The sequence below is a fragment of the Delphinapterus leucas genome, chromosome 2, assembly GCF_059928025.1.
Source record: "Delphinapterus leucas isolate spDelLeu-1000000601 "Yukka" chromosome 2, BTC_Dleu_Yukka2, whole genome shotgun sequence".
In the NCBI taxonomy this organism is placed as follows: domain Eukaryota; kingdom Metazoa; phylum Chordata; class Mammalia; order Artiodactyla; family Monodontidae; genus Delphinapterus; species Delphinapterus leucas.
Window position 1 is genome coordinate 120,737,522 of NC_143130.1, and position 24,921 is coordinate 120,762,442.

At 35.2% G+C, this 24,921-nt stretch overlaps 1 protein-coding gene across 1 annotated transcript in view; it reads left to right on the top strand.

The window, feature by feature from the left end:
- Positions 1-24,921, top strand: part of TTC6 (tetratricopeptide repeat domain 6) — a 196,240-nt gene that overhangs the window by 98,988 nt on the left and 72,331 nt on the right. Inside the window, 1 exon segment of the mRNA XM_030763459.2 lies at positions 10,885-10,989. Coding sequence (XP_030619319.2) covers positions 10,885-10,989 — 105 coding nt within the window.

The following is a 24,921-nucleotide window of genomic DNA, read 5'->3' on the forward strand; positions in this document are numbered from 1 at the left end:
AGCAATTCCACTACTGGGCATATACCCTGAGGAAACCATAATTCAAAAAGAGACATGTACCACAATGTTCATTGCAGTACTATTTACAATAGCCAGGACATGGAAGCAACCTAAGTGTCCATCAACAGATCAATGGAAAAAGAAGATGTGGCACATATATACAATGGAATATTACTCGGCCATAAAAAGAAATGAAATTGAGCCATTTGTAGTGAGGTGGATGGACTTAGAGTCTGTCATACAGAATGAAGTAAGTCAGAAAGAGAAAAACAAATACCGTACACTAATACATATGTATGGAATCTAAAAACAAAAAAATGGTACTGAACCTAGGGGTAGGACAGGAACAAAGATGCAGACGTATAGAATGGACTTGAGGACACCGTGTTGGGGGGAAGGGGAAGCTGGGACGAAGTGAGAGAGTAGCATTGACATATATACACTACCAAACGTAAAATAGATAGCTAGGGAGATCATAGCATGGGGAGATAGCACAGGGAGATCAACTCAGCGCTTAGCATAGCATAGGGAGATCAACTCAGTGCTTTGTGACCACCTAGAGGGGTGGGATAGGGAAGGTGGGAGGGAGGCTCAAGAGGGAGGGGATATGGGGATATATGTATACGTATAGCTGATTCACTTTGTTATACAGCAGAAACTGACACAACATTGTAAAGCAATTATACTCCAATAAAGATATAAAAAATATATATATATATGGTCTAAATACACCAGTTAAGTTACAGAGCTTGCAGAGTGGGTTAAAAGACATGACCAACTATTTACTGTCCACAAGAAACTGACTTCAAATGTAATGACTTAGAGAAGTTGAAAGTAAAAGGGTAAAAAAAGATAAGTCGTGCAAACACTAATCAAAGAAAGGCAGGAGTGGCTATATTAATATCAGATAAAGTAGACTTCCCAGCAAAGAAAGTTATCAGAGACAGAGAGAGGCATTATATTATGATAAAAAGGTCAATCCGCCAGGAAGACATAGTAGTCTTAAAGAGTGTGTGCACAAAACAGCTGCAAAATATGTGAAGCAAAAACTGGTAGAACTAAAAGGACAAATAGGCCATTCCACAATTATACTTGGAGACTTCAACACCCCTCTCTAAATAGTTGGTAGAACACTTAGAAAATCAGCAAGGATAGAGAAAAATCAATAACTCCACCAACCAACAGGATCTAATTGAAATGTACAGAACATTACACCCAACAAGAGCAGAACACATATTCTTTTCACGTTCCTGCAGGGCATATACCAAGATAAAACAAATCCATAATGAAATCAAACTAGAGATCAATAACAAAGGTAACAGAAAAATCTCCAAACTGTTGGAATCTAAGCAATACAGGTATAAGTAATCCATGGGTTAATCCAGGGAGTCTCAAGGGATTTAAAAAATACATTGAAAATCAATTGAACTGAATTAAAATGAAAATACAACACATCAAAATTTGTGGAACACAGATAATGCAGTGCCGAGAGGGAAAATTATAGCACTAAATGCTTATAGTAAAAAAGAGAAAGTCTCAAATCAATAATTTAAGCTCCCACCTCAAGAACCTAGAAAAAGAAGAGCAAAATAAACCCAAAGCAAGCAGTGGGAAGGAATAATGAAGAGCAGAAATCAATAAGGTTGAAAACATAAAAACAATAGAGAAAATCCATGAAACAAAGAGGTAGTTCTTAGAAGAAATTGACCTCTAGCAAGACTGATACGGAAAAACCAAAAAATACACAAATTACCAATATTAGAAGTGAAACAGGAGATATCACTGCAGACCCTCCAGACATCAAAATAATAATAAGGGAATACTATAAACAACTCTACACACATAAATTTGACAACTTAGACAAAACAGAGCAGTTCCTCAAAAAACACAAACTACCACAACTCACTCAATATGAAATAAATACTTTGAATAGCTCTATAATGTTGAGGAAAGTGAATGCTTAATTGACAAAACTCCTTTCTCAGAACCCTGAAAAATTGTTTGGCAGTTAAAAAACCAAAATAAACATGCAACTACTATTAAGCATGTTGCAGAATGAATACATAAACTCTATAAGGGTAAGTCTTCAGAGAATTATGCTGGTAAAAACCAATTCCAAAACACTACACACTGGCTGATTTTACTATATAACATTCATGAAATGACAAAATTACAGAAATGGAGAACAGATTAGTGGTTTTCAGGGTTTCAGAATGAGGGTGGGTGGGAATGGGTGGAGTGTGTCTATACAGGACAATATGAGGGATCATTTACAGTGATGGAAATGTTCTGCATCTTAACTATATGAATGTCAATATTTTGTTATTCTGTACTACAGTTTTGCAAGATGTTACCTTTTAGGTAAACTGAGTAAAGGATAGATAGGGTCTCTCTGTATTATTTCTTAAAACTGTCTGTGAATCTATAATTATCTCAAAGTTAAAAGTTTAATACAAGAATTGTGGTTGTTGGACCAGTACCAAAAGAAAAAATTAAACTTAGCTGAAAAGAAAATGTATTAAATGATAATTTGTACAGGTAAAAAAGTTTGTTGCAATTGAAATCTGAAACCATGTCAATGACTTTTTTATACCTTATTACATGAAAATCTATTGCCTCATTTTGTACTTTGAATGGCTTTTTTACCCATGCATGATTTTGTAACATTTTGCATTGGTCATTTAGAAAGTACTATTCATCAAGTTATGTAGATCTTCAAATGTTGACACATTCCACTAATATATAATGTCAAAACATCTCAATTTTAATATTATCAGAAAAGTCTTTTAGCACTGGGAACCTGGCAAGCTCATGGTGAGGGACACAATTTTTCCAAAATTCTAATTTTTGCTAAAAGCTTAAATTTTTTCTCTTGACACGAATACTCTCAATTATTTTATTTGAAATGACTGATTTTCTCGTTTTCAAGAAAATGCTTACCACAAACCGAAGTCTGAATAAAGGTAGTTTGATATTTGTCCTCTCAAGTAAAAATGGTAGCTAGTTCAGTTCAGAACTCAAACAATAGCACACATGTTTTTCCTCAAAACCACCATCCTACTGCACTATGGCCACAGAAAAACTTCATGTGTACTTATCATTTTGTTACACTGAATATTAAAAAGATATTCACTTAAAAGTTGAGATTTAATAAAATGAACATTTTTTTCCTGCTTTGTGGGGGTATTTTTAAGATCCTGCTGCCTTAATTCACACTAAGGTCCACCAATTTTACTCTCTTTTTTTTTTTTTTAAACAAAGTGCAAATTTCAACACAGTGAAAAAGGCAAATGACCTCTTTGTATTTTTAGTGTGGAAAGGTCTTGAAAGGACCCCTGAAAGGTCTTGAGGCTCTCCAGAGCTCAGACCACATTTTAGAAACTGTTGTTCGTCCTTATATTTCATTTATATGAAGCTCAACTTATCCCTGAAGCTAATTTGCATGTCTCTCTCCCTTACTGAATATAATATTCTGACATTGAGTCTTCAGTGTGAACATGAGTTATTGTATTGGACAATTGTACTACATTGTAACATATGTAGTAACCTTAGGGGCTGTGCAGGTGCTGTTTTACTAAATTAACCTAGCTTGCTTTATAGTTAGTGCAATCTTTACCCTCCTGTCAAGTTCTAGCAGCCACCAACCTGACTGTTTTTAACCATTTTCCTCATTTCCTCTTAGAAAGTTCTGAGCATTGCTGGGGAAACCAGTTTACCATGATGAGTGTTTCTTTGCTAGTTTAATTTGACACATTCTCTCCTGAAAGTGCGTCTGTGTTTTTCCTTGAGAGCAAAATCGTGCTGTTTAGTGATAGATTTTCCTCTCTTCCCTCTTAGAGGCTTGTATTCTGCCTTCTTCTAGGGGAATAATTGTATTCTGGATGCTTAAGCTGCTGAAAGTCTACCTACTACAAGGGAAGATTTACCATATTGTATGTGACATATCATTTGAATATCTGAAATCTTAATTTCTAGGTGATCTTTGGAAAAAGAATTGTCAGCTGATTTTGGAAGAGTTTATTCATCTGTTGTCAAGGAATTCCTGGCTCTAGGTCTATACATCATAAAGTGATGCAGTGTGCCCACCAAATAGAGGATGAGTGAGATGGAAACAATTTTGAATTTCTGTGGTGGACAAATTAACGTGCCAACTGCAAAATCTACCTTTCTCTAAATAAATACTCTGTTGGTAGAGAGGAAATGTGATCAAAGAATAGTTGACTAGAAATAAAAGTGCTGAAGACTCAGTATCAACTTATAATTGTGAATCTTTATTTACTGTGTTTGGGTCTTTGCATATTACTGTCAGAAGTCTGTATAGCAACCATGCTCCAGGAGATGGTCCCTCTTAAGGTTTCATAGTTAATGTTAGAGTAATGCTTATAAGTTGATGCTTTAAAATCATCTGTGCTCATTTTTTTCTGGTGAAAGACAAATCTTGTTGGGGAAAGTGCTTGGTCCAATTAAATATTATTCAAAGTCAATGAAAGTTAAGGAAAACACAATTACCAATAATACCATGGATTCAGATAGCTATTATTTTAAAAAATCTTGCCACATTTTCTAGAAATCTTGTCATGAATGCCTGATTAAGTTTTTCACTTCCAGCTATTTTTTAAAATTATTTTTCTTTTACTGTTTGTTTTATTATTATTATTTTATTGATAGTAAACTTTATTTTTTAGAACAGTCTTAGACTTCCAGAAAAATTACAAAGACAGTGTGGAGATTTCCCACACTCTGTTTCTCCTATTATTAACATGATAATGGTGGGTTAATAGTGGCCCCCAAAAGATATATCCAAGTCCTAACCCATGGTACCTGTGAATGTGACCTTATTTGGAAATAGGGTCTTTACAGATGTAATTAAGAATCTTGGAATGAGATCACCTTGGATTTAGGGTTAGCCCTAAACCCAAGGGTAAGCCCTAAATCCAATATAACTGGTGTCCTTATAAGAAGAGAATGCTCTGTGAGCACACAGACACACAGGGAAGAACGCCTTGAGCTGATGGAAGCAAATTGGAATGATGCCTCTGCAAGCCAAGGAATGCCAAGGGTTGCCAGCAACCACTAGAAGCTAGGAAGAGGCACAGGAGAATTCTCTATAGCATTCAGAGGGAGCATGGCCCTGTTGACACCTTGATGGACTTCTTGTTTCCAGAACTCTGAGAGAATAAATTTCTGTTGTTTTAAGCCACCGAATTGTATTTGCTACAGTAGCCCTAAGAAACTACCAATACATCTTAGAGCAGTACGGTAGATTTGTTAAAATCAGTGAACTGATATTTATACGTTATTATTAACTAAGGTCCATACTTCATTCAGATTTCCTGAGTTTTAATGTAATGCCCATTTTCTGTTCCAGGATCCCCTCCAGGATACCACATTACATTTAGTTGTTATGTCTCCTTAGGCTTCTCTTGGCTGTGACAGTTTCTGAGACTTTCCTTGTTCTTGTTGACCTTGACAGTTTGGGAGAGTACTGGTCAGGTATTTTGTAGACTGTCCCTAATTGGGATTGACTGATGTGTTTTTGATATGATTGTGTTATGTGATTTTGGGAGGAAGACCACTGAGGTAAGGTGCCATTTTCATCATATCATATTGAGAGTACATAATTATCAATATGACTTATCATTGTTGATGTTAACTTTAATCACCTGGTTGAGGTAGTGTCTGCCAGGTTTTCTTCATTGTCAAGTTTCTCTTTTTGCCTCCTTTCCGTTCTGTACTCTGGAAAGAAGTCACTATGTGCAGCCCACACTTAAGGAATGTGGAGCTATGCTCCACCTCCTTCAGAGCAGAGTATCTACAAAGATTAATTTGAATTCATCTGGACAGGATGTTTGTCTGTTCTTCCCATTTATTTATTTATTCAGTCATTTACTTATATCAGTATGACCCATGGATGTTTATGCTATACTTTGAGTATATTACAATACTACTTTATTATTATTGTTATTATTTTGCTAAAATTGTTTGAGCTTTGGTCATTGAGAGCTCCTTCAGTTGTCTCCTATGTCCCTTTGACAGACCGCATCACTGTGGGATTTTTTTTTAACACTTAATTACTGGTAGTACAGATGCTCCAGGTTTATCTTGCGTATTTCCTGCCCCAGTCCATAGAATCAGCCATTTCTACAGGGAGCCTCAGTTCCCTTTATTGGAGAATGTAGTTAGAAACTAAGATCAGAGCATTGGATGTGCTTGTTGCTGCTGGGGCTTTGTTGCTTCTAGGCCTTCTCACCTCACACAAATATATGTCTGTATACTAACTCCTTCCTATAAATACACATATTTATAATACACATAATAAATATAATAAATATACATAATATTTCTATATGTAACCATCTTTTTTTAAGTTTTGAATTTTATTTATTTTTTTATACAGCAGGTTCTTATTAGTCATCAGTTTTATACACATCAGTGTATACATGTCAATCCCAATCGCCCAGTTCAGCACACCACCATCCCCACCCCCTCACAACTTTCCCCCCTTGGTGCCCATACATTTGTTCTCTACATCTGTGTATTAACTTCTGCCCTGCAAGCTGGTTCATCCACATACATGCGATAATATATGATATTTGTTTTTCTCTTTCTGACTTACTTCACTCTGTATGACAGTCTCTAGATCCATCCATGTCTCAACAAATGACTCAATTTCGTTCCTTTTTATGGCCGAGTAATATTCCATTGTATATACGTACCACAACTTCTTTATCCATTCGTCTGTCGATGGGCATTTAGGTTGCTTCCATGACCTGGCTATTGTAAATAGTGCTGCAGTGAACATTGGGGGGCATGTGTCTTTTTGAATTATGGTTTTCTCTGGGTATATGCCCAGTAGTGGGATTGCTGGATCATATGGTAATTCTATTTTTAGTTTTTTAAGGAACCTCCATACTGTTCTCCATAGTGGCTGTATCAATTTACATTCCCACCAACAGTGCAAGAGGGTTCCCTTTTCTCCATACCCTCTCCAGCATTTGTTGTTTGTAGATTTTCTGATGATGCCCATTCTAACTGGTGTAAGGTGATACCTCATTGTAGTTTTGATTTGCATTTCTCTAATAATTAGTGGTGTTGAGTAGCTTTTCATGTGCTTCTTGGCCATCTGTATGTCCTCTTTGGAGAAATGTCTATTTAGGTTTTCTGCCCATTTTTGGATTGGGTTGTTTGTTTCTTTAATATTGAGCTGCATGAGCTGTTTATATATTTTGGAGATTAATCCTTTGTCCGTTGATTCATTTGCAAATATTTTCTCCCATTCTGAGGATTGTCTTTTCGTCTTGTTTATGGTTTCCTTTGCTGTGCAAAAACTTTTAAGTTTCATTAGGTCCCATTTATTTTTGTTTTTATTTCCATAACTGTAGGAGGTGGATCAAAAAAGATCTTGCTGTGATTTATGTCAAAGAGTGTTCTTCCTATGTTTTCCTCTAAGAGTTTTATAGTTTCTGGTCTTACATTTAGGTCTCAAATCCATTTTTAGTTTATTTTTATGTATGGTGTTAGGGAGTGTTCTAATTTCATTCTTTTACATGTAGCTGTCCAGTTTTCCCAGCACCACTTATTGAAGAGACTGTCTTTTCTCCATTGTATACCCTTGCCTCCTTTGTCATAGACTAGTTGACCATAGGTGCATGGATTTATCTCTGGGCTTTCTATCTTGTTCCATTGATCTATGTTTCCGTTTTTGTGCCAGTACCATATTGTCTTGATTACTGTAGCTTTGTAGTATAGTCTGAAGCCTGGGAGTCTGATTCCTCCAGCTCCGTTTTTTTCCCTCAAGACTGCTTTGGCTATTTGGGGCCTTCTGTGTCTCCATACAAATTTCAAGATTATTTTGTTCTAATTCCATAAAAAATGCCATTGGTAATTTGATAGGGATTGCATTGAATCTGTAGATTGCTTTGGGTAGTATAGTCATTTTCACAATATTGATTCTTCCAATCCAAGAACATGGTATATCTCTCCATCTGTTGGTATCATCTTCAATTTCTTTCATCAGTGTCTTATAGTTTTCTGCATGCAGGTCTTTTTTCTCCCTAGGTAGGTTTATTCCTAGGTATTTTATTCTTTTTGTTGCAGTGGTAAATGGGAGTGTTTCCATAATTTCTCTTTCAGATTTTTCATCATTAGTGTATAGGAATGCAAGAGATTTCTGTGCATTAATTTTGTATCCTGCAACTTTACCAAATTCATTGATTAGCTCTAGTAGTTTTCTGGTGGCATTTTTAGGATTCTCTATGTATAGTATCATATCACCTGCAAACAGTGACAGTTTTACTTCTTCTTTTCCAGTTTGTATTCCTTTTCTTTCTTTTTCTTCTCTGACTGCCATGGCTAGGACTTCCAAAACTATGTTGAATAATAGTGGTTAGAGTGGACATCCTTGTCTTGTTCCTGATCTTAGAGGAAATGCTTTCAATTTTTCACCATTGAGAATGATGTTTGCTGTGGGTTTGTCATATATGGCCTTTATTATGTTGAGGTAGGTTCCCTCTATGCCCACTTTCTGGAGAGTTTTTATCATAAATGGGTGTTGAATTTTGTCAAAAGCTTTTTCTGCATCTATTGAGATGATCATATGATTTTTATTCTTCAGTTTGTTAATATAGTGTATCACATTGATTGATTTGCATATATTGAAGAATCCTTGCATCCCTGGGATAAATCCCACTTGATCATGGTGTAAGATCCTTTTAATGTGTTGTTGGATTCTGTTTGCTAGTATTTTGTGGAGGATTTTTGCATCTATTTTCATCAGTGATATTGGTCTGTAATTTTCTTTTTTTGTAGTGTCTTTGTCTGGTTTTGGTATCACGGTGATGGTGGCCTCATAGAATGAGTTTGGGAGTGTTCCTTCCTCTGCAATTTTTTTGAAGAGTTTGAGAAGGATGGGTGTTAGTTCTTCTCCAAATGTTTGATAGAATTCACCTGTGAAGCCATCTGGTCTTGGACTTTTGTTTGTTGGAAGATTTTTAATCACAGTTTTACTTTCATTACTTGTGATTGGTCTGTTCATATTTTCTATTTCTTCCTGGTTCAGTCTTGGAAGGTTATACCTTTCTAAGAATTTGTCCATTTCTTCCAGGTTGTCTATTTTGTTGGCATAGAGTTGCTTGTAGTAGTCTCTTAGGATGCTTTGTATTTCTGCGGTGTCTGTTGTAACTTCTCCTTTGTCATTTCTAATGTTATTGATTTGAGTCCTCTCCCACTTTTTCTTGATGAGTCTGGCTAATGGTTTATTAAGTTTGATTATCTTCTCAAAGAACCAGCTTTTAGTTTTATTGATCTTTACTGTTGTTTTCTTTGTTTCTATTTCATTTATTTCTGCTCTGATCTTTATGGTTTCTTTCCTTCTGCCAACTTTGGGTTTTGTTTGTTCTTCTCTAGTTCCTTTAGGTGTAAGGTTAGACTGTTTATTTGAGATTTTTCTTGTTTCTTGAGGTAGGCTTGTATAGCAATAAACTTCTCTCTTAGAACTGCTTTTGCCGCATCCCACAGGTTTTGGATTGTCGTATATGTAACCATCTTTGTCTAACTTAAGCTAAGCATGAGTTCATACTGATGTCTACAACTCTAATTCATGACCACATGTATCATTCTAACCTCCTCCCTTGCTTATCTTTAAACTCCCTACAGTGAGTGACAAACCTGGCTCCCACCATCCTCCATCCATTTACTTAATTGTTCAATTCCAGTATAGAAGCATCAGAATTATTAACCCATATTCCTGTGGGAAACAACTTTATCAACCAAAGTGTAGTGCTACATACAGTTTCTTTTGCCTTTAGTCTTATATACCCTACTCATTTCCAAGGTTACTATCCTGAGATTCCTCTTGACCTCCTAAATGATTTTTTAAAAATGTGCATACATTGTGTCACTCTTTGTGCTGTAAAGTTCGATGGTTTTGAGAACTGAATGTCATTTAGCCACAATTCTAGTATCATGCAGAATAGTTTCACCTCCCTAAAAATTCTTCTATGCCTGATTAAATTTTATTTGAAAAGGTTTAAAGAAACAAATAAATACAGAAACCAAACTAACAAACACATTGGTACATGTTATCAAAAATTTGTAAGTAATATTTTGTTATACTTGTTCCAGATTTTTTAAAAGACATTTTAAAAACAAATTAAGTCCTCTTGTACTTCTTCGTAATTCCATTTCTCTTCCTTTTTACTCAAGGACAGTTATTGTTACAATTATGTTTTTTTCCAGTCCATGATTTTATACATTATTAGATGTACTTATGACCCTAAACAATAAATATTATAGTTCTGTGTGTTCTAGGTACATTTATATAAATGACACGATTTTGTATGTATCTTTCTAAAAGTTACTTATTTTACTGTTAATACTGTGCTTCTAAGATCCATCTATGGTTTGTAATTTTTGTGCTGGAATGGCTTTACAGTGTTTAGTTATATGAATACACCACATTTTATTCATCTGTTTCTCTATTAATTGACATTTAAATTGGGCCTTGTTTTTTGCTATTTCGTATGCTGTATCAGCATCCTTGTACATATCTCTTCATGAATATGTGGAAGAATTTCCTTAGAATATGTAGCTGGAAGTGAAATTATTGGATTATGTGGCATGTACATTTTCTATTTTACTAGAAGTGGCCAGTTTGCCTCTAGTGTGGTTCTACTAATTTCCCACATCCTTGGCATCACTTGAAATTGCTGACTATATTTTTGCTAATCTGATGGGTACGATAAATTGTCTTTCCCAGATTTGCAGACACTGTGGAACCAATCACCTCATTTTCTCAGCAGCTAGAACTAATTTTGATAGGAGCTTGGGTACTTACCCTAGGGACCATTTGTTGGTTTCTAATAGCCTTTTATGTTATTTTCAAAGGTGTCTGCTTATCCAGGATTTACCAAGTTGTTTTGGAATCTGACTTCACCCAAATTCTCTGTTCCAGTATCTGTCATAAAGGAAACCGTATATCCAAAATATGAGGTAAAATACTGAATGACCTTTCTCTATTGTTGTTTAATAATTAGACTGTATAATTGACTATGACATTAAATTTTACTGGACAGTTGTTATGTAAATTGTCGGTAAAGATTGACATAATTGAATGATTGGACGGCACTATAGAAATTATACATATAAAATAAATAATTTTTATATGTATGTGTTATATGTGTATACATATATACACACATAACCCCTAACTGTATGTACACTTATGCACATACACTTATACGTATATTTCTAAAAAATAATGTTGTACTTATCCATGTTAATTTACCCAGTCAACAAGAGTATTCTCTTTTCTTTCTGAATGAATCATTTATTTGACTGACAAGGTATAAAGCTTCTTGGGTTGTTTAGAAGATCTTTATGATATTTTCATTTGCTTTTAAAAGTGCATTTTTAGTTAATGTTTAAGAAAGTTTAAAACTACCCAATACAATTATTAATCTATTTTCTTCTTCCCTTAAAGTGTTTGCTTGCTCTCATTTTATGTTATACAGCTTATTTTAAAAATTAGAAAAATGAAGAGAAGAAAACCAAAATCATCTGTTATTTTTCTCCCTCAAGACAATCACTGCCCACTTTCTCGTCCATTTTCTTTCATTGTTAAAATTTCTTTTTCTTCCTCCTCCTCTTCTTTTATTCTCCTTCCCCCCGCCCCTTTCTTCTTCCTACTTATATTTTCCTCTTAAAATAATTCTGTGATGGACATCATGGTGCATGCATTTTTAATGGTATTTAGAATTAGGTTATTTGCATAGGATCCTAGATAGCTTACTGATAACACATATTTCAGGAAAGAATAAGACAAAAAAGTTAATCATGGGGAAAGCATACCAGGGTATTAGCATAATAAATTCAGAGATAAGATTAAATCAAAGAAATTCTGTCCATATATGCCCTTGTTTGAAATGGTCATCAACATCATTGTTGATATTGAAACATCTTTATATTCCTTGATTATGATGTATTATTTTTAAATATTGTATTGAATTCTGTTAGACAATATTTTATTGTATTTTTAAAATATATACTCATGAGTGAAATATGTATTTAGTGTATTTTTTTGTTGGACTCTGTTATCAAAGTCATTCTTGCTTTATAAAGTTAATTGGGTAGCATTTCTTCTTTTTTAATATTCTGGAATTAAAATAACATAGGAATAACCTTGAAAATGTGGAAGAATTCACTGTCTTGAAACATTTGAACTGTTTGGGAAGGTAATTTTTTGACAGTTAAAACTTTTTATTTTCTAATTCTTGGGTTATTCATGTTTAATCTTTTTTCTGAAGTCAATTGGTAACATATTCTTACAGAAAGCCATGTATTCAGTTGAAATTTATAAGCTTATATGCAGAGTTTGTATATATTCTCTCTTTAGTTTTAATCTCCATTTCTAAAGTTGCATTGTTTTCTTTCCCATTTCTAATGATATTTCGGGAAGTTTTTTCTTCCCTAGAATGAATTTTCTAGAAATTAGTTTAGTATTTTTTTTTTGGTCTTTTCTCATTTATTTTCAATTACAAGCGCTTTATTCTCTACTTGTCAAATTACTTTACCCACACTAGTGTAAAACCATCTCTTTAATTTTTTTAGCAAGGTTTATGGTGTATGATTCCGTAGCTGTTAGATATCATGACCAGTCATCCAGAAAAACAAATGAGTCCAACCTACCATGTTTGACCAAAAAACTTTTGGATTAGTTATAAATTCAGCTTTTGCCCCTCTGAGTTTTTGTTGCTTCTTTTTTTCAAAATGTTTTGTTTATTCGTTTCCTGCTTCCACAGGAGGTTGACATCTCTATTTGGGCATTTTCCTAATTTCTTGTTGAAAATTTAATTTCTTTACCTTTCATATTTTTAACAAATATAAGTATTTTGACCTTATTTCATACATTTTTATTTATGGTGTGTTCATTTATTTTCTAAATAATTTCTATTGCAGTTTTCTTTATCTTATTGATACACAACTTATGGGGGAAAGTGTTTTTTTAACTTGTTGAAATTATTTTGTTTAATTTTTATTGTTTATCCTTATTAACATAAGAAATATGTTCTTTAGAGTAACAGTTTCTTGGAATTTATTGATATTTGCTTTGTGGTTTACTAGATATCCCAATAGTATCTACAATACTAATTCAATGCTATTATATGCAGTGACTTTTATATTGTAGCCGCATTAAGCGGTGTGCAGGCTTTGTAATCAGACAATCTTGGATTTGAATCCCGCTTGTTTTCTGGATACCCTTGTATTAGTATCTTAACTTCTTTTTAAAAATTTTTTTTTTTTTTTGAAGTATAGTTGATTTACCATGTTTCAGGTGTACAGCAAAGTGATTCAGTTATACACACACACACACATATATATATGTATGTATGTATATGTGTTTTCTTTTCCAGATTCTTTTCCATTATAGGTTATTACAAAATATTGAATATAGTTCCCTATGCTATACAGTAGGTCCTTGTTGTTTATCTATAATATTTTATATATAGTAGTATGTATCTGTTAATTCCAAATTTCCAATTTATCTCTCCCCGCTTTCCTCTTTGGTAACCATAAGTTTTTCTTAAGTATCTTAACTTTGTTTTCATAAGTATCTTAACTTCTTGAAGTCTCAGAGTTTTGTATGTAATGTGGGTGTTCTGGGGATTTAATAAGAGACTGTATAGTGTGTTGCCTGTTGAATGGTAAGTGCTCAGTTAATAATAGGTAGGGCTGTTATATTGTTCTGTTATTCCATTCTTCTGTGGCATAGTTCTTTCACTTGATCTAAAATATACTTTTTGAGATTTTCAATGCACCTGTGTTTTGTCCATTTCTCCATATGTTACTAATAGCTTTTACTTTATGTGAGTAGAAGCTGTTTATCTTTATTATGAATTTGGCAGTGTTTTACTTTCTTATGAATTCTGTCTCTTATCAGTTTTGAATGACCTACTTTGGCCTATTTAATGCTGCAATTCTACTCTAATATGGCCAGCCCTGTGTTGTTATCTGTTTGTGTTCAGGAATATTTTCATTTTAATCATCTCTTTGTTGTTTGTTTTGTTTTATATGAGCCATGTAAGTGGCATGTGGTTAATTTGGTGTTACTAACATTATTTTATTTTGTGGTTTCTTTTCAAAATTTTCTTTCTAGTTTGTCTTTTGTTAAACCATTATTTTCTTTAGCAATATTATTGTCTGTGCTGTTTTCAGAGTGGTAAGGCCTATTAAAATTACTTAAGAACTTGCACAAGTAGCAGAAAAAATTCAAATACAAAGATGTGTATGGCATAAAGAGCACTCCCCATCTTGAATGCTGTCCTCCCCAGTCCTCTTCTCCCTGAAATCAACTATTGTCAAATACACTGTATGTATCTATTCGGACATTTTCATTTTTATTTATGTCATGCAGGTTTGTGCGGATTAATGTTTTTACATATGTGGAATAAGGTAATCTATATCGTTCTGCATCTTGATTTTTTTTCTCTTAAAACATACTTGCACGTATCTTTGCATACATATGTGTATTTTTTCTATTTGAAATTCCTGGCCAAAGTGTATGTGCAATTTAAATTGGAAGATTATTGTGTATATTTGCACTTCCTTTTTTTAAGTGTAATATAAACTTTTCATTTACTTAAGAAAATAATAATTATTTTTTTTTGGGAAACGATGCCATGAACTAAAAAGAGAAGATTAATAACAAATTATATAAAAGATTCTTTAATGTAAAAGATGGGTGAATATTAATTGTTTAAATAGGTGTGGCAGTCACAAAAAAAGATGTGATGCTCACATTTCCTTCAAGAGAATCTGATGGAAGAGCATACTTGGCCAGCCTCCAGCTGCTGTCCTGTAGATCTACCGTGGCATTCACTCCAGGGCCATTCTTCCTCTGGACTGCTCCCAGACAGTGACTGAGCACAGGGGCTTTCTAAAGCTGACCCTTTCCAGTTCAGTGTGGGACTGTTTTATCAGGTACTTTGGCTCAGAGACTTTCCATCTGCCTGGCTGACTCTTTCTCAGAACTGGTCCATAATCTGAAGCTCTTCCTACCGAGTCCTTCCTCTCTTTTCCCCTTCCACAGTTGTCAGATCTACATCATGGTCTGAAGGCTCCCCCTGCATGTTGCTCCCTCTCTCTTTATCCTCCACTGATAGCATCTGATTCTAAATGAACTGACACAATAGGGGGGGTCTGCAATATGAGTACAATGTTGTCTAAACTGTGTGTTTATAAAGTATGAGCATGTATGTGTTTATAAAGTATGAGCATGTATTTTTCTGTCTTTGTATATAGAAAAGTGTGAATATAGGGAATTGAGAGTAGGCAGAATTGTCTGAACAGAAGTAGGAATTGTAGCAATTATAAGAAGCGTTGGTTAGAACTGGTGATGATGGATTAATGTATTAGAAAGGTAGTCCAGAAGTAAATTGGTACTGGTGGTTGTTCACACCCAATGACCAGAAGGAAAAGGATCCAACAGGACTTCCTGGTACAAAAAGAGGGCCCAGAACACTTTCCATTCACCAGAACTGTAATCAGACCTTTGTTCAAAGACTCTTGGTTTCTTTGAATGGGAAATGATATTTAGATACAAAGATCTGTGTGTCTCATTTCTTTTAAAAGCAAATTTTACCTGTTTATATATATTATGATTACTGATATTTTTTGTTTTATCCTGCCATTTGATTTTTGTTTTCATAGATGCTGCCTTTTGTTTGTTTTATGTTCTCCTTTTATTTCCCATCTTAAATTTATCTTTTTTATTATTCCTTTAAAAAATGTCAGTGGTCTGCATATAATATATTCTGATTTAATTTTTAAAATTTTTATTTATTTATTTTTTATTGAAGTAGAGTTGATTTACAATGTTGTGCCAATCTCTGCTGTGCAGCAAAGTGACTCAGTTACACACATACAGACATTTAAACAATTCTTTTCCATTATGGTTTATCATAGGATATTGAATATATTTCCCTGTGCTCTACAGTAGGACCTTGTTGTTTATCCATCCTATATATGTAGTTTAAATCTGCTCATCCCACACTCCCAGTCCTTCGCTCCCCTACCACCCTCCCCCTTGGCAACCACGAGTCTGTTCTCTATGTCTGTGAGTCTGTTTTTTTTTTTCTTTGCGGTATGCGGGCCTCTCACTGTTGTGGCCTCTCCCATTGCGGAGCACAGGCTCCGGACGTGTAGGCTCAGTGGCCATGGCTCACAGGCCTAGCCACCCCGCAGCATGTGGGATCTTCCCAGACCAAGGCACGAACCTGTGTCCCCTGCATCGGCAGGCAGACTCTCAACCACTGCGCCACCAGGGAAGCCCTGTGGGTCTGTTTTGTAGATAGGTTCATTTGTGCCATATTTTAGAATCCACATATAAGTGATATCATATGGTATTTGTCTTTCTCTTTCTGACTTACTTCACTTAGTATGATAGTCTTTAGTTGCATCCATGTTGCTGCAAATGGCATTATTTCATTCTTTTTTATGGCTGAGTAGTATTCCATTGTGTATATGTACCACATCTTCTTTAACCATTCGTCTGTCGATGGACATTTAGGTTGTGTCCATGTTTGGCTATTGTGAATAGTGCTGCTATGAACACAGGGGTGCATGTATCTTTTTGAATTATAGTTTTGTCTGGGTATATGCCCAGGAGTGGGATTGCTGGATCATATGGTAATTCTATTTTTAGTTTTCTGAGGAACCTCCATACCGTAATGTTTTCCATAGTGGCTGCACCAACTTACATTCCCACCAACAGTGTAGGAGGGTTCCCTTTTCTTTACACCCTCTCCAACATTTGTTATTTGTAGACTTTTTAATGATGGCCATTCTGAGTGGTGTGAGATGGTACCTCACTGTAGTTTTGATTTGCATTTCTCTAATAATTAGTGATGCCGAGCATCTTTTCATGTGCCTACTGGCCATCTGTATGTCTTTGGAGAAATGTCTATTAAGGTCTTCTGCCCTTATTTCCATTTTTTAACTATTTGGGTAAATTGTGTTTTATCATGCCTACTTTGGAAGTTATATATATTGTTTCTTATTCCTATGATGGTTTCCATAGAATATATATGTTTAACTTATCAGTAGCTAATGTTTTTTTTTTTGTTGTTGTTTTTTTAAATTTTTGGCTGCACCATGCAGCATGTGGGATCTTAGTTCCCCAACCAGGGATTAAACTTGTGCTCCCTGCAGTGGAACCATGGAGTCTTAACCACTAGACCAGGGAAGTCCCTCAATATCTAATATTAATCAATACCTTTATCCTCTTCCAGGAAACTACAATGACTTTAAACCTTTTATTCCATTTACTCCTTTTTGATTTAACATGCTCTAACTTTGATACATTTTTAGATCCTTATCTTTTAAAATTCCAAAGACATTATTCTTATCATTTTATGCAATATTCCTTATGTTTTACCCATGTATTTATCTCTCTCTCTTTGCCTTTCTATTTCTTTTTTTTGTGGGCAAAAATTATTTTTTAACACAAATTTTCATCTATTCACTTTTGCTTACAACACTAAATTACTTATATAACATTATACTATAAAAATGAACCTTTCTATTTTTTGAGCATCTCAGACCATCCTGTCTGGAATCATTTTGCCCTCTGCTAAAGTATATCTTTTAGAACTTGCTTTAAGGGAAGTGGTAAAATCCTGTTTTTTCTTTGTTTCAAATGTCTTTATATTCATGCTTGTGGGATATTTTACTTGGGGATAATACTATTGCAAATATTTACTTTTATCACACTAATGATGTTCCACAATTTTCTGGTGTCCACTATAGCTGTTGAGAATTGAGTCTTAAGTATGAATCCTTTGAAGATAATCAATTCTCTGCATCCACCCCTAACTTTTTAGTTATTCTCTTTTCTTCCATACAGTTTCAGTATGACGTGTCTAGTTGTAGATTTCTTATTTATTGTATTTAGGAAAGATTGGGATTTTTGAATTTGTGGTTTGATATCTTTCATCAGCTATGTCAAATTTTTAGTCACTATTTCTTCGTATTTTGCCTCTGTCCATTCTCTCTTTCATTTTATGGGACTTTAATCACATGTATTAGCTACATTTTTTTCTCTTGAAACTGGATCCTGGACAATTTCTTCTAATCTGTCTTTAGTTCAGGTTCATAAGTTCTTTCTTCTGTTATGTCTAATATATTGTTAAACTTGTTCTCTGTATTTTTCTTTTTAGAATTTATATATTTCCTCCAAACCTATTATGTTCTGGTGTTTTGTTTCTTTGTGTACCTGTCTGTCTTTAAATATTTATCATTGTATTTAAAACATTATTTTTAGTAAGTATTTGAGACCTGGAATGGCAGTTCCTCCTCTAGAGAAAAAATTTATTTTCCAGAACCTGAGATCTGTACCACTCAACCTAAATTTAAGATTGAGGCTTGAGTTTCTATGAACACCTTGTGACAGAACCTAGGCTGAAAGTATACACAAATGTTCATTTACTTGCATTCACTCCTAATCTGAGGATATAGCCCTGTAATATCCCTGTAGCCTTGGATACTTGTATATTATATACATATAAAATCAGTTCCCATACCTCAGGGAGATTCTGGGCTTGGATTTCTGTCATTCTTGCCCTCAAAAGTTGCAGATATGCAGCTCAGCTTTGCAACGGTTTTGGCAAACATCTTGCAAACAAAACCATCTTTGAAAACTGGGTTTACATTTTCAGGTTTTTGCTTTTTCCTATATTTTTACTCAATATTTCTTCATCATCTTGTTAGCTTTTTGATGCTTTGAAGATTATCTTGGACATAATACATACTTTCTTAGCTGTTCTCAGCAGTTGTTGTCAGTAGAAGTACCTAGCATGCCATAATTGGAAGCAGAAGTCATAACTGACTTTTAAGGTAGCAAAACTGTTTCCCTTTCCATCTGCATCCTAGCTTTTATTACATGCATACTAATTTTAGCAATATCCCTGTAGTAGAGGAGGAGAATTTTTACATCATGTATCAGGTAAGCAATGCTGTAATTGCCCTGGGCCATATCCTGACAGGTTCAAAGATATGAACCACATTCTCTCTTTTTTTTTTTCTTAACATCTTTATTGGAGTATAATTGCTTTAAAATGGTGTGTTACTTTCTACTTTATAACAAAGTGAATCAGGTATACATATACATATATCCCCATATCTCCTCCCCTTTACGTCTCCCTCCCACCCTCCGTATCCCACCCCTCTAGGTGGTCACAGAGCACCAAGCTGATCTCCCTGTGCTATGTGGCTTCTTCCCACTAGCTATCTATTTTACATTTGGTAATATATATAAGTACATGCCACTCTCTCACCTCGTCCCAGCTTACCCTTCCCCCTCCCCTGTGTCCTCAAGTCCATTCTCTACGTCTCCATCATTATTCCTGTCCTGCCCCTAGGTTCTTCAGAGCCATTTTTTTTTTTTTTAGATTCCATATATATGCGTTAGCATACGGTATTTGTTTTTCTCTTTCTGACTTAACTTCAGTCTGTATGACAGACTCTAGGTCCATCCACCTCACTACAAATAACTCAATTTCGTTTCTTTATATGGCTGAGTAATATTCCATTGTATACATGTGCCACATCTTCTTTATCAGTTCATCTGTCGATGGACCCTTTGGTTGCTTCCATGTCCTGGCTATTGTAAATAGTGCTGCAATGAACATTGTGGTAGATGACTCTTTTTCTTTTTTTGGCTGTACGTGGGCCTCTCACTGTTGTGGCCTCTCCCGTTGTGGAGCACAGGCTCTGGATGCGCAGGCTCAGTGGCCATGGCTCACGGGCCCAGCCGTTCTGTGGCATGTGGGATCTTCCCAGACCGGGGCATGAACCTGTGTCCCCTGCATCGGCAGGCAGACTCTCAACCACTGCGCCACCAGGAAAGTCCCAACTCTTTTTGAATTATGGTTTTCTCAGGGTATATGCCCAGTAGTGGGATTCCTGGGTCATATGGTAGTTCTATTTTTAGTTTTATAAGGAAATTCCATACTGTTCTCCATAGTGGCTGTATCAATTTACATTCCCACCAACAGTGCAAGAGGGTTCCCTTTTCTCCACACCCTCACCAGCATTTATTATTTGTTGATTTTTTTATGATGGCCATTCTGACTGGTGTGAAGTGATACTTCATTGTAGTTTTGAGTTGCATTTCTCTAATGATTAGTGATGTTGAGTATCCTTTCCTGTGTTTGTTGGCAATCTGTATATCTTCTTTGGAGAAATGTCTATTTAGGTCTTCTGCCCATTTTTGAGTTTGGTTGTTTGTTTTTTGATATTGAACTGCATGAGCTGCTTGTAAATTTTGGAGATTAATCCTTTGTCAGTTGCTTCGTTTGCAAACATTTTCTCCCATTCTGAGGGTTGTCTTTTCGTCTTGTTTGTGTTTTCCTTTGCTGTGCAAAACCTTTTAAGTTTCATTAGGGCCCATTTGTTTATTTTGTTTTTATTCCTGTTTCTCTAGGAGGTGGATCAAAAAGGATCTTGCTGTGATTTATGTCATAGAGTGTTCTTCCTATGTTTTCCTCTAAGAGTTTGATAGTGTCTGGCCTTACATTTAAGTCTTTAATCCATTTTGAGTTTCTTTTTGTGTATGGTGTTAGGGAGTGTTCTAATTTCATTCTTTTACGTGTAGCTGTCCAGTTTTCCCAGCACCACTTATTGAGGAGGCTGTTTTTTCTCCATTGTATATTCTTGCTTCTGTTATCAAAAAAAAGGTGACCATATATATGTGGGTTTATCTCTGGGCTTTCTATCCTGTTCCATTGATCTATATTTCTGTTTTTGTGCCAGTACCATACTGTCTTGATTACTGTAGTACAGTCCGAAGTCAGGGAGGCTGATTCCTCCAGCTCCTTTTTTCTTTCTCAAGATTGTTTTGGCTATTCGGGGTCTTTTGTGTTTCCATACAAATTGTGAAATTTTTTTACTAGTTCTGTGAAAAATGCCATTGGTAGTCTGGTAGGGATTGCATTGAATCTGTAGATTGCTTTGGGTAGTATAGTCATTTTCACAATACTGATTCTTCCAATCCAGGAACATGGTATATCTCTCCATCTATTTGTATCATCTTTAATTTCTTTCATCAGTGTCTTATAGTTTTCTGCATACAGGTCTTTTGTTTCCTTAGGTAGGTTTATTCCTAGGTATTTTATTCTTTTTGTTGCAATGGTAAATGGGAGTGTTTCCTTCATTTCTCTTTCAGATTTTTCATCATTAGTGTATAGGAATGCAAGAGATTTCTGTGCATTAATTTTGTATCCTGCTACTTTACCAAATTCATTTTATAGCTCTAGTAGTTTTCTGGTAGCATCTTTAGGATTCTCCATGAAGAGTAACTTGTCATCTGCAAACAGTGACAGTTTTACCGCTTCTTTTCTGATTTGGATTCCTTTTATTTCTTTTCCTTCTCTGATTGCTGTGGCTAAAACTTCCAAAACTATGTTGCATAACAGTGGTGAGAGTGGACACCCTTGTCTTGTTCCTGATGTTAGAGGAAACGGTTTCAGTTTTTCACCATTGAGAACGATGTTGGCTGTGGGTTTGTCATATATGTCCTTTATTATGTTGAGGTAAGTTCCCTCTATGCCTACTTTCTGGCGGATTTTTATCATAAATGGGTGTTAAATTTTGTTGAAAGCTTTTTCTGTATCTATTGAGATTATCATGTGGTTTTTATCCTTCAGTTTGTTAATATGGTGTATCACATTGATTGATTTGTGTATATTGAAGAATCCTTGCATTCCTGGGATAAACCCCACTTGATCATGGTGTATGATCCTTTTAATGTGCTGCTGGATTCTGTGTGCTAGTATTTTGTTGAGGATTTTTGCATCTACGTTCATCATTGATATTGGTCTGTAGTTTTCTTTTTTTGTGACCTCTTTGTCTGGTTTTGTTATCAGGGTGATAGTGGCCTCATAGAATGAGTTTTGGAGTGTTCCTCCCTCTGTTATGTTTTGGAAGAGTTTGAGAAGGATAGGTGTTAGCTCTTCTCTAAATGTTTGATAGAATTCACCTGTGAAGCCATCTGGTCCTGAGCTTTTGTTTGCTGGAAGATTTTTAATCACAGTTTCAATTTCAGTGCTCGTGATTGGTCTGTTTATATTTTCTATTTCTTCCTGGTCAGTCTCAGAAGCTTGTGTTTTTCTAAGAATTTGTCCATTTCTTCCACATTGTCCATTTTATTGGCATATAGTTGTGTGTAGTAGTCTCTCATGATCCTTTGTATTTCTGCAGTGTCAGTTGTTACTTCTCCTTTTTCGTTTCTAATTCTATTGATTTGAGTCTTCTCCCTTTTTTTCTTGATGAATCTGGCTAATTGTTTGTCAATTTTGTTTATCTTCTCAAAGAACAAGCTTTTAGTTTTACTGATCTTTGCTATTTTTTCCTTCATTTCTTTTTCCTTTATTTCTGATCTTATTTTTATGACTTCTTTCCTTCTGCTAACTTTGGGGTTTTTTTGTTCTTCTTTCTCTAATTGCTTTAGGTGTAAGGTTATGTTGTTTAGTTGAGATGTTTCTTGTTTTTTAAGGTAGGATTGTATTGCTATAAACTTCCCTCTTAGAACTGCTTTTGCTGCATCCCATAGGTTTTGGGTCATTGTGTTTTCATTGTCATTTGTTTCTAGGTATTTTTTGATTTCCCCTTTGATTTCTTCAGTGATCTCTTGGTTATTTAGTAGTGTATTGTTTAGCTCCATGTGTTTGTATTTTTTACAAATTTTTTTCCTGTAATTGTTATCTAGTCTCATAGAGTTGTGGTCAGAAAAGATAGTTGACATGATTTCAATTTTGTTAAATTTACTAAGGCTTGATTTGTGACCCAAGATATGATCTCTCCTGGAAAATGTTCCATGAGCACTAGAGAAGAAAGTGTATTCTGTTGTTTTTGGATGGAATGTCTTATAAATATCAATTAAGTCCATCTTGTTTAATGAATCATTTAAAGCTTGTGTTTCTTTAAATATTTTCATTTTGGATGATCCGTGCATTGGTGTAAGTGGAGTGTTAAAGTCCCCTACTATGATTGTGTTACTGTCGATTTCCCCCTTTATGGCTGTTAGCATTTGCCTTATGTATTGAGGTGCTCATATGTTGGGTGCATAAAGATTTACAATTTTTATATCTTCTTCTTCGATTGATCCCTTGATCATTATGTAGTGTCCTTCTTTGTCACTTGTAATAGTCTTTATTTTAAAGTCTATTTTGTCTGAAATGAGAATTGCTACTCCAGCTTTCTTTTGATTTCTGTTTGCATGGAATATCTTTTTCCATCCCCTCACTTTCACTCTGTATGTGTCCCTAGGTCTGAAATGGGTCTCTTGTAGACAGCATATATACAGGTCTTGTTTTTGTATCCATTCAGGCAACCTATGTCCTTTGGTTGGAGCATTTAATCCATTTACATTTAAGGTATCAATATGTATGTTCCTGTTACCATTTTCTTAATTGTTTTGGGTTTGTTATTGTAGGTTCTTCCCTTCTCTTGTGTTTCCTGCCTAGAGAAGTTCCTTTAGCATTTGTTGTAAAGCTGGTTTGGTGGTGCTGAATTCTCTTAGCTTTTGCTTGTCTGTAGAGGTTTTAATTTCTCCATGGAATCTGAATGTGATCCTTGCTGGGTAGAGTAATCTTGGTTGTAGGTTTTTCCCTTTCATCTCTTTAAATATGTCCTGTCACTCCTTTCTGGCTTGCAGAGTTTCTGCTGAAAGATCAGCTGTTAACTTTATGGGGATTCCTTTGTGTGTTATTTGTTGTTTTTCCTTTGCTGATTTTAATATTTTTTCTTTGCATTTAATTTTTGATAGTTTGATTAATATGTGTCTTGGCATGTTTCTCCTTGGATTTATCCTCTATGGGACTCTCTGGACTTCCTGGACTTGATTGACTATTTCCTTTCCCTTATTAAGGTAGTTTTGAACTATAATCTCTTCAAATATTTTCTCCGTCCCTTTCTTTTTCTCTTCTTCTTCTGAGACCCCTATGATTTGAATGTTGTTGCATTTAATGTTGTCCCAGAGGTTTCTGAGATTGTCCTCAATTGTTTTCATCCTTTTTTCTTTATTCTGCTCTGCAGTAGTTATTTCCAGTATTGTTTCTTCTAGGTCACTTATCCATTCTTCTGCCTCAGTTATTCTGCTATTGATTCCTTCTAGATAATTTTTAATTTCATTTGTTGTGTTGTTCATCATTGTTTGTTTGTGCTTTAGTTCTTCTAGGTCCTTGTTAAACATTTCTTATATTTTCTCCATTTTGTTTTGAAGATTTTGGATATCTTTACTATCATTACTCTGAATTCTTTTTCAGGTAGACTGCCTATTTCCTCTTCATTTGTTTGGTATTGTGGGTTTTTATTTTGCTCCTTCATCTGGTGTGTGTTTCTCTCTCTTCTCATTTTGATTAACCCACTGTGTTTGGGGTTTCCTTTTTGCAGGCTTCAGTTTCGTACTTCCTGTTGCTTTTGGTGTCTGCCTCCAGTGGCTAATGTTGGTCAGTGGGTTGTGTAGGCTTCCTGGTGGTGGGGACTGGTGCCTGTGTTCTGGTGGATGAGGCTGGATCTTGTCTTTCTGGTGGGCAGGAATGCATCCGGTGGTGCGTTTTAGGGTTTCTGTGACCTTATTATGATTTTAGGCAACCTTTATGCTAATGAGTGGGATTGTGTTCCTGTCTTGCCAGTTGTTTGGCCTAGGGGGTCCAGCACTTTAGCTTGCTGGTGCTACAGTGCTGGAGACAGTTGAGGGGAGCTGGGTCTTAGTATTGAGATGGAGATCTCTGGGAGAGATTTTGCCATTTGATATTACATGGAGCCAGAAGGTCTCTGGTGGAGCAATGTCCTGATCTCAGCTCTCCCACCTCAGAGGCACAGGCCTGACACCTGGCCGGAGGACCAAGATCCTGTCAGCGACCCAGA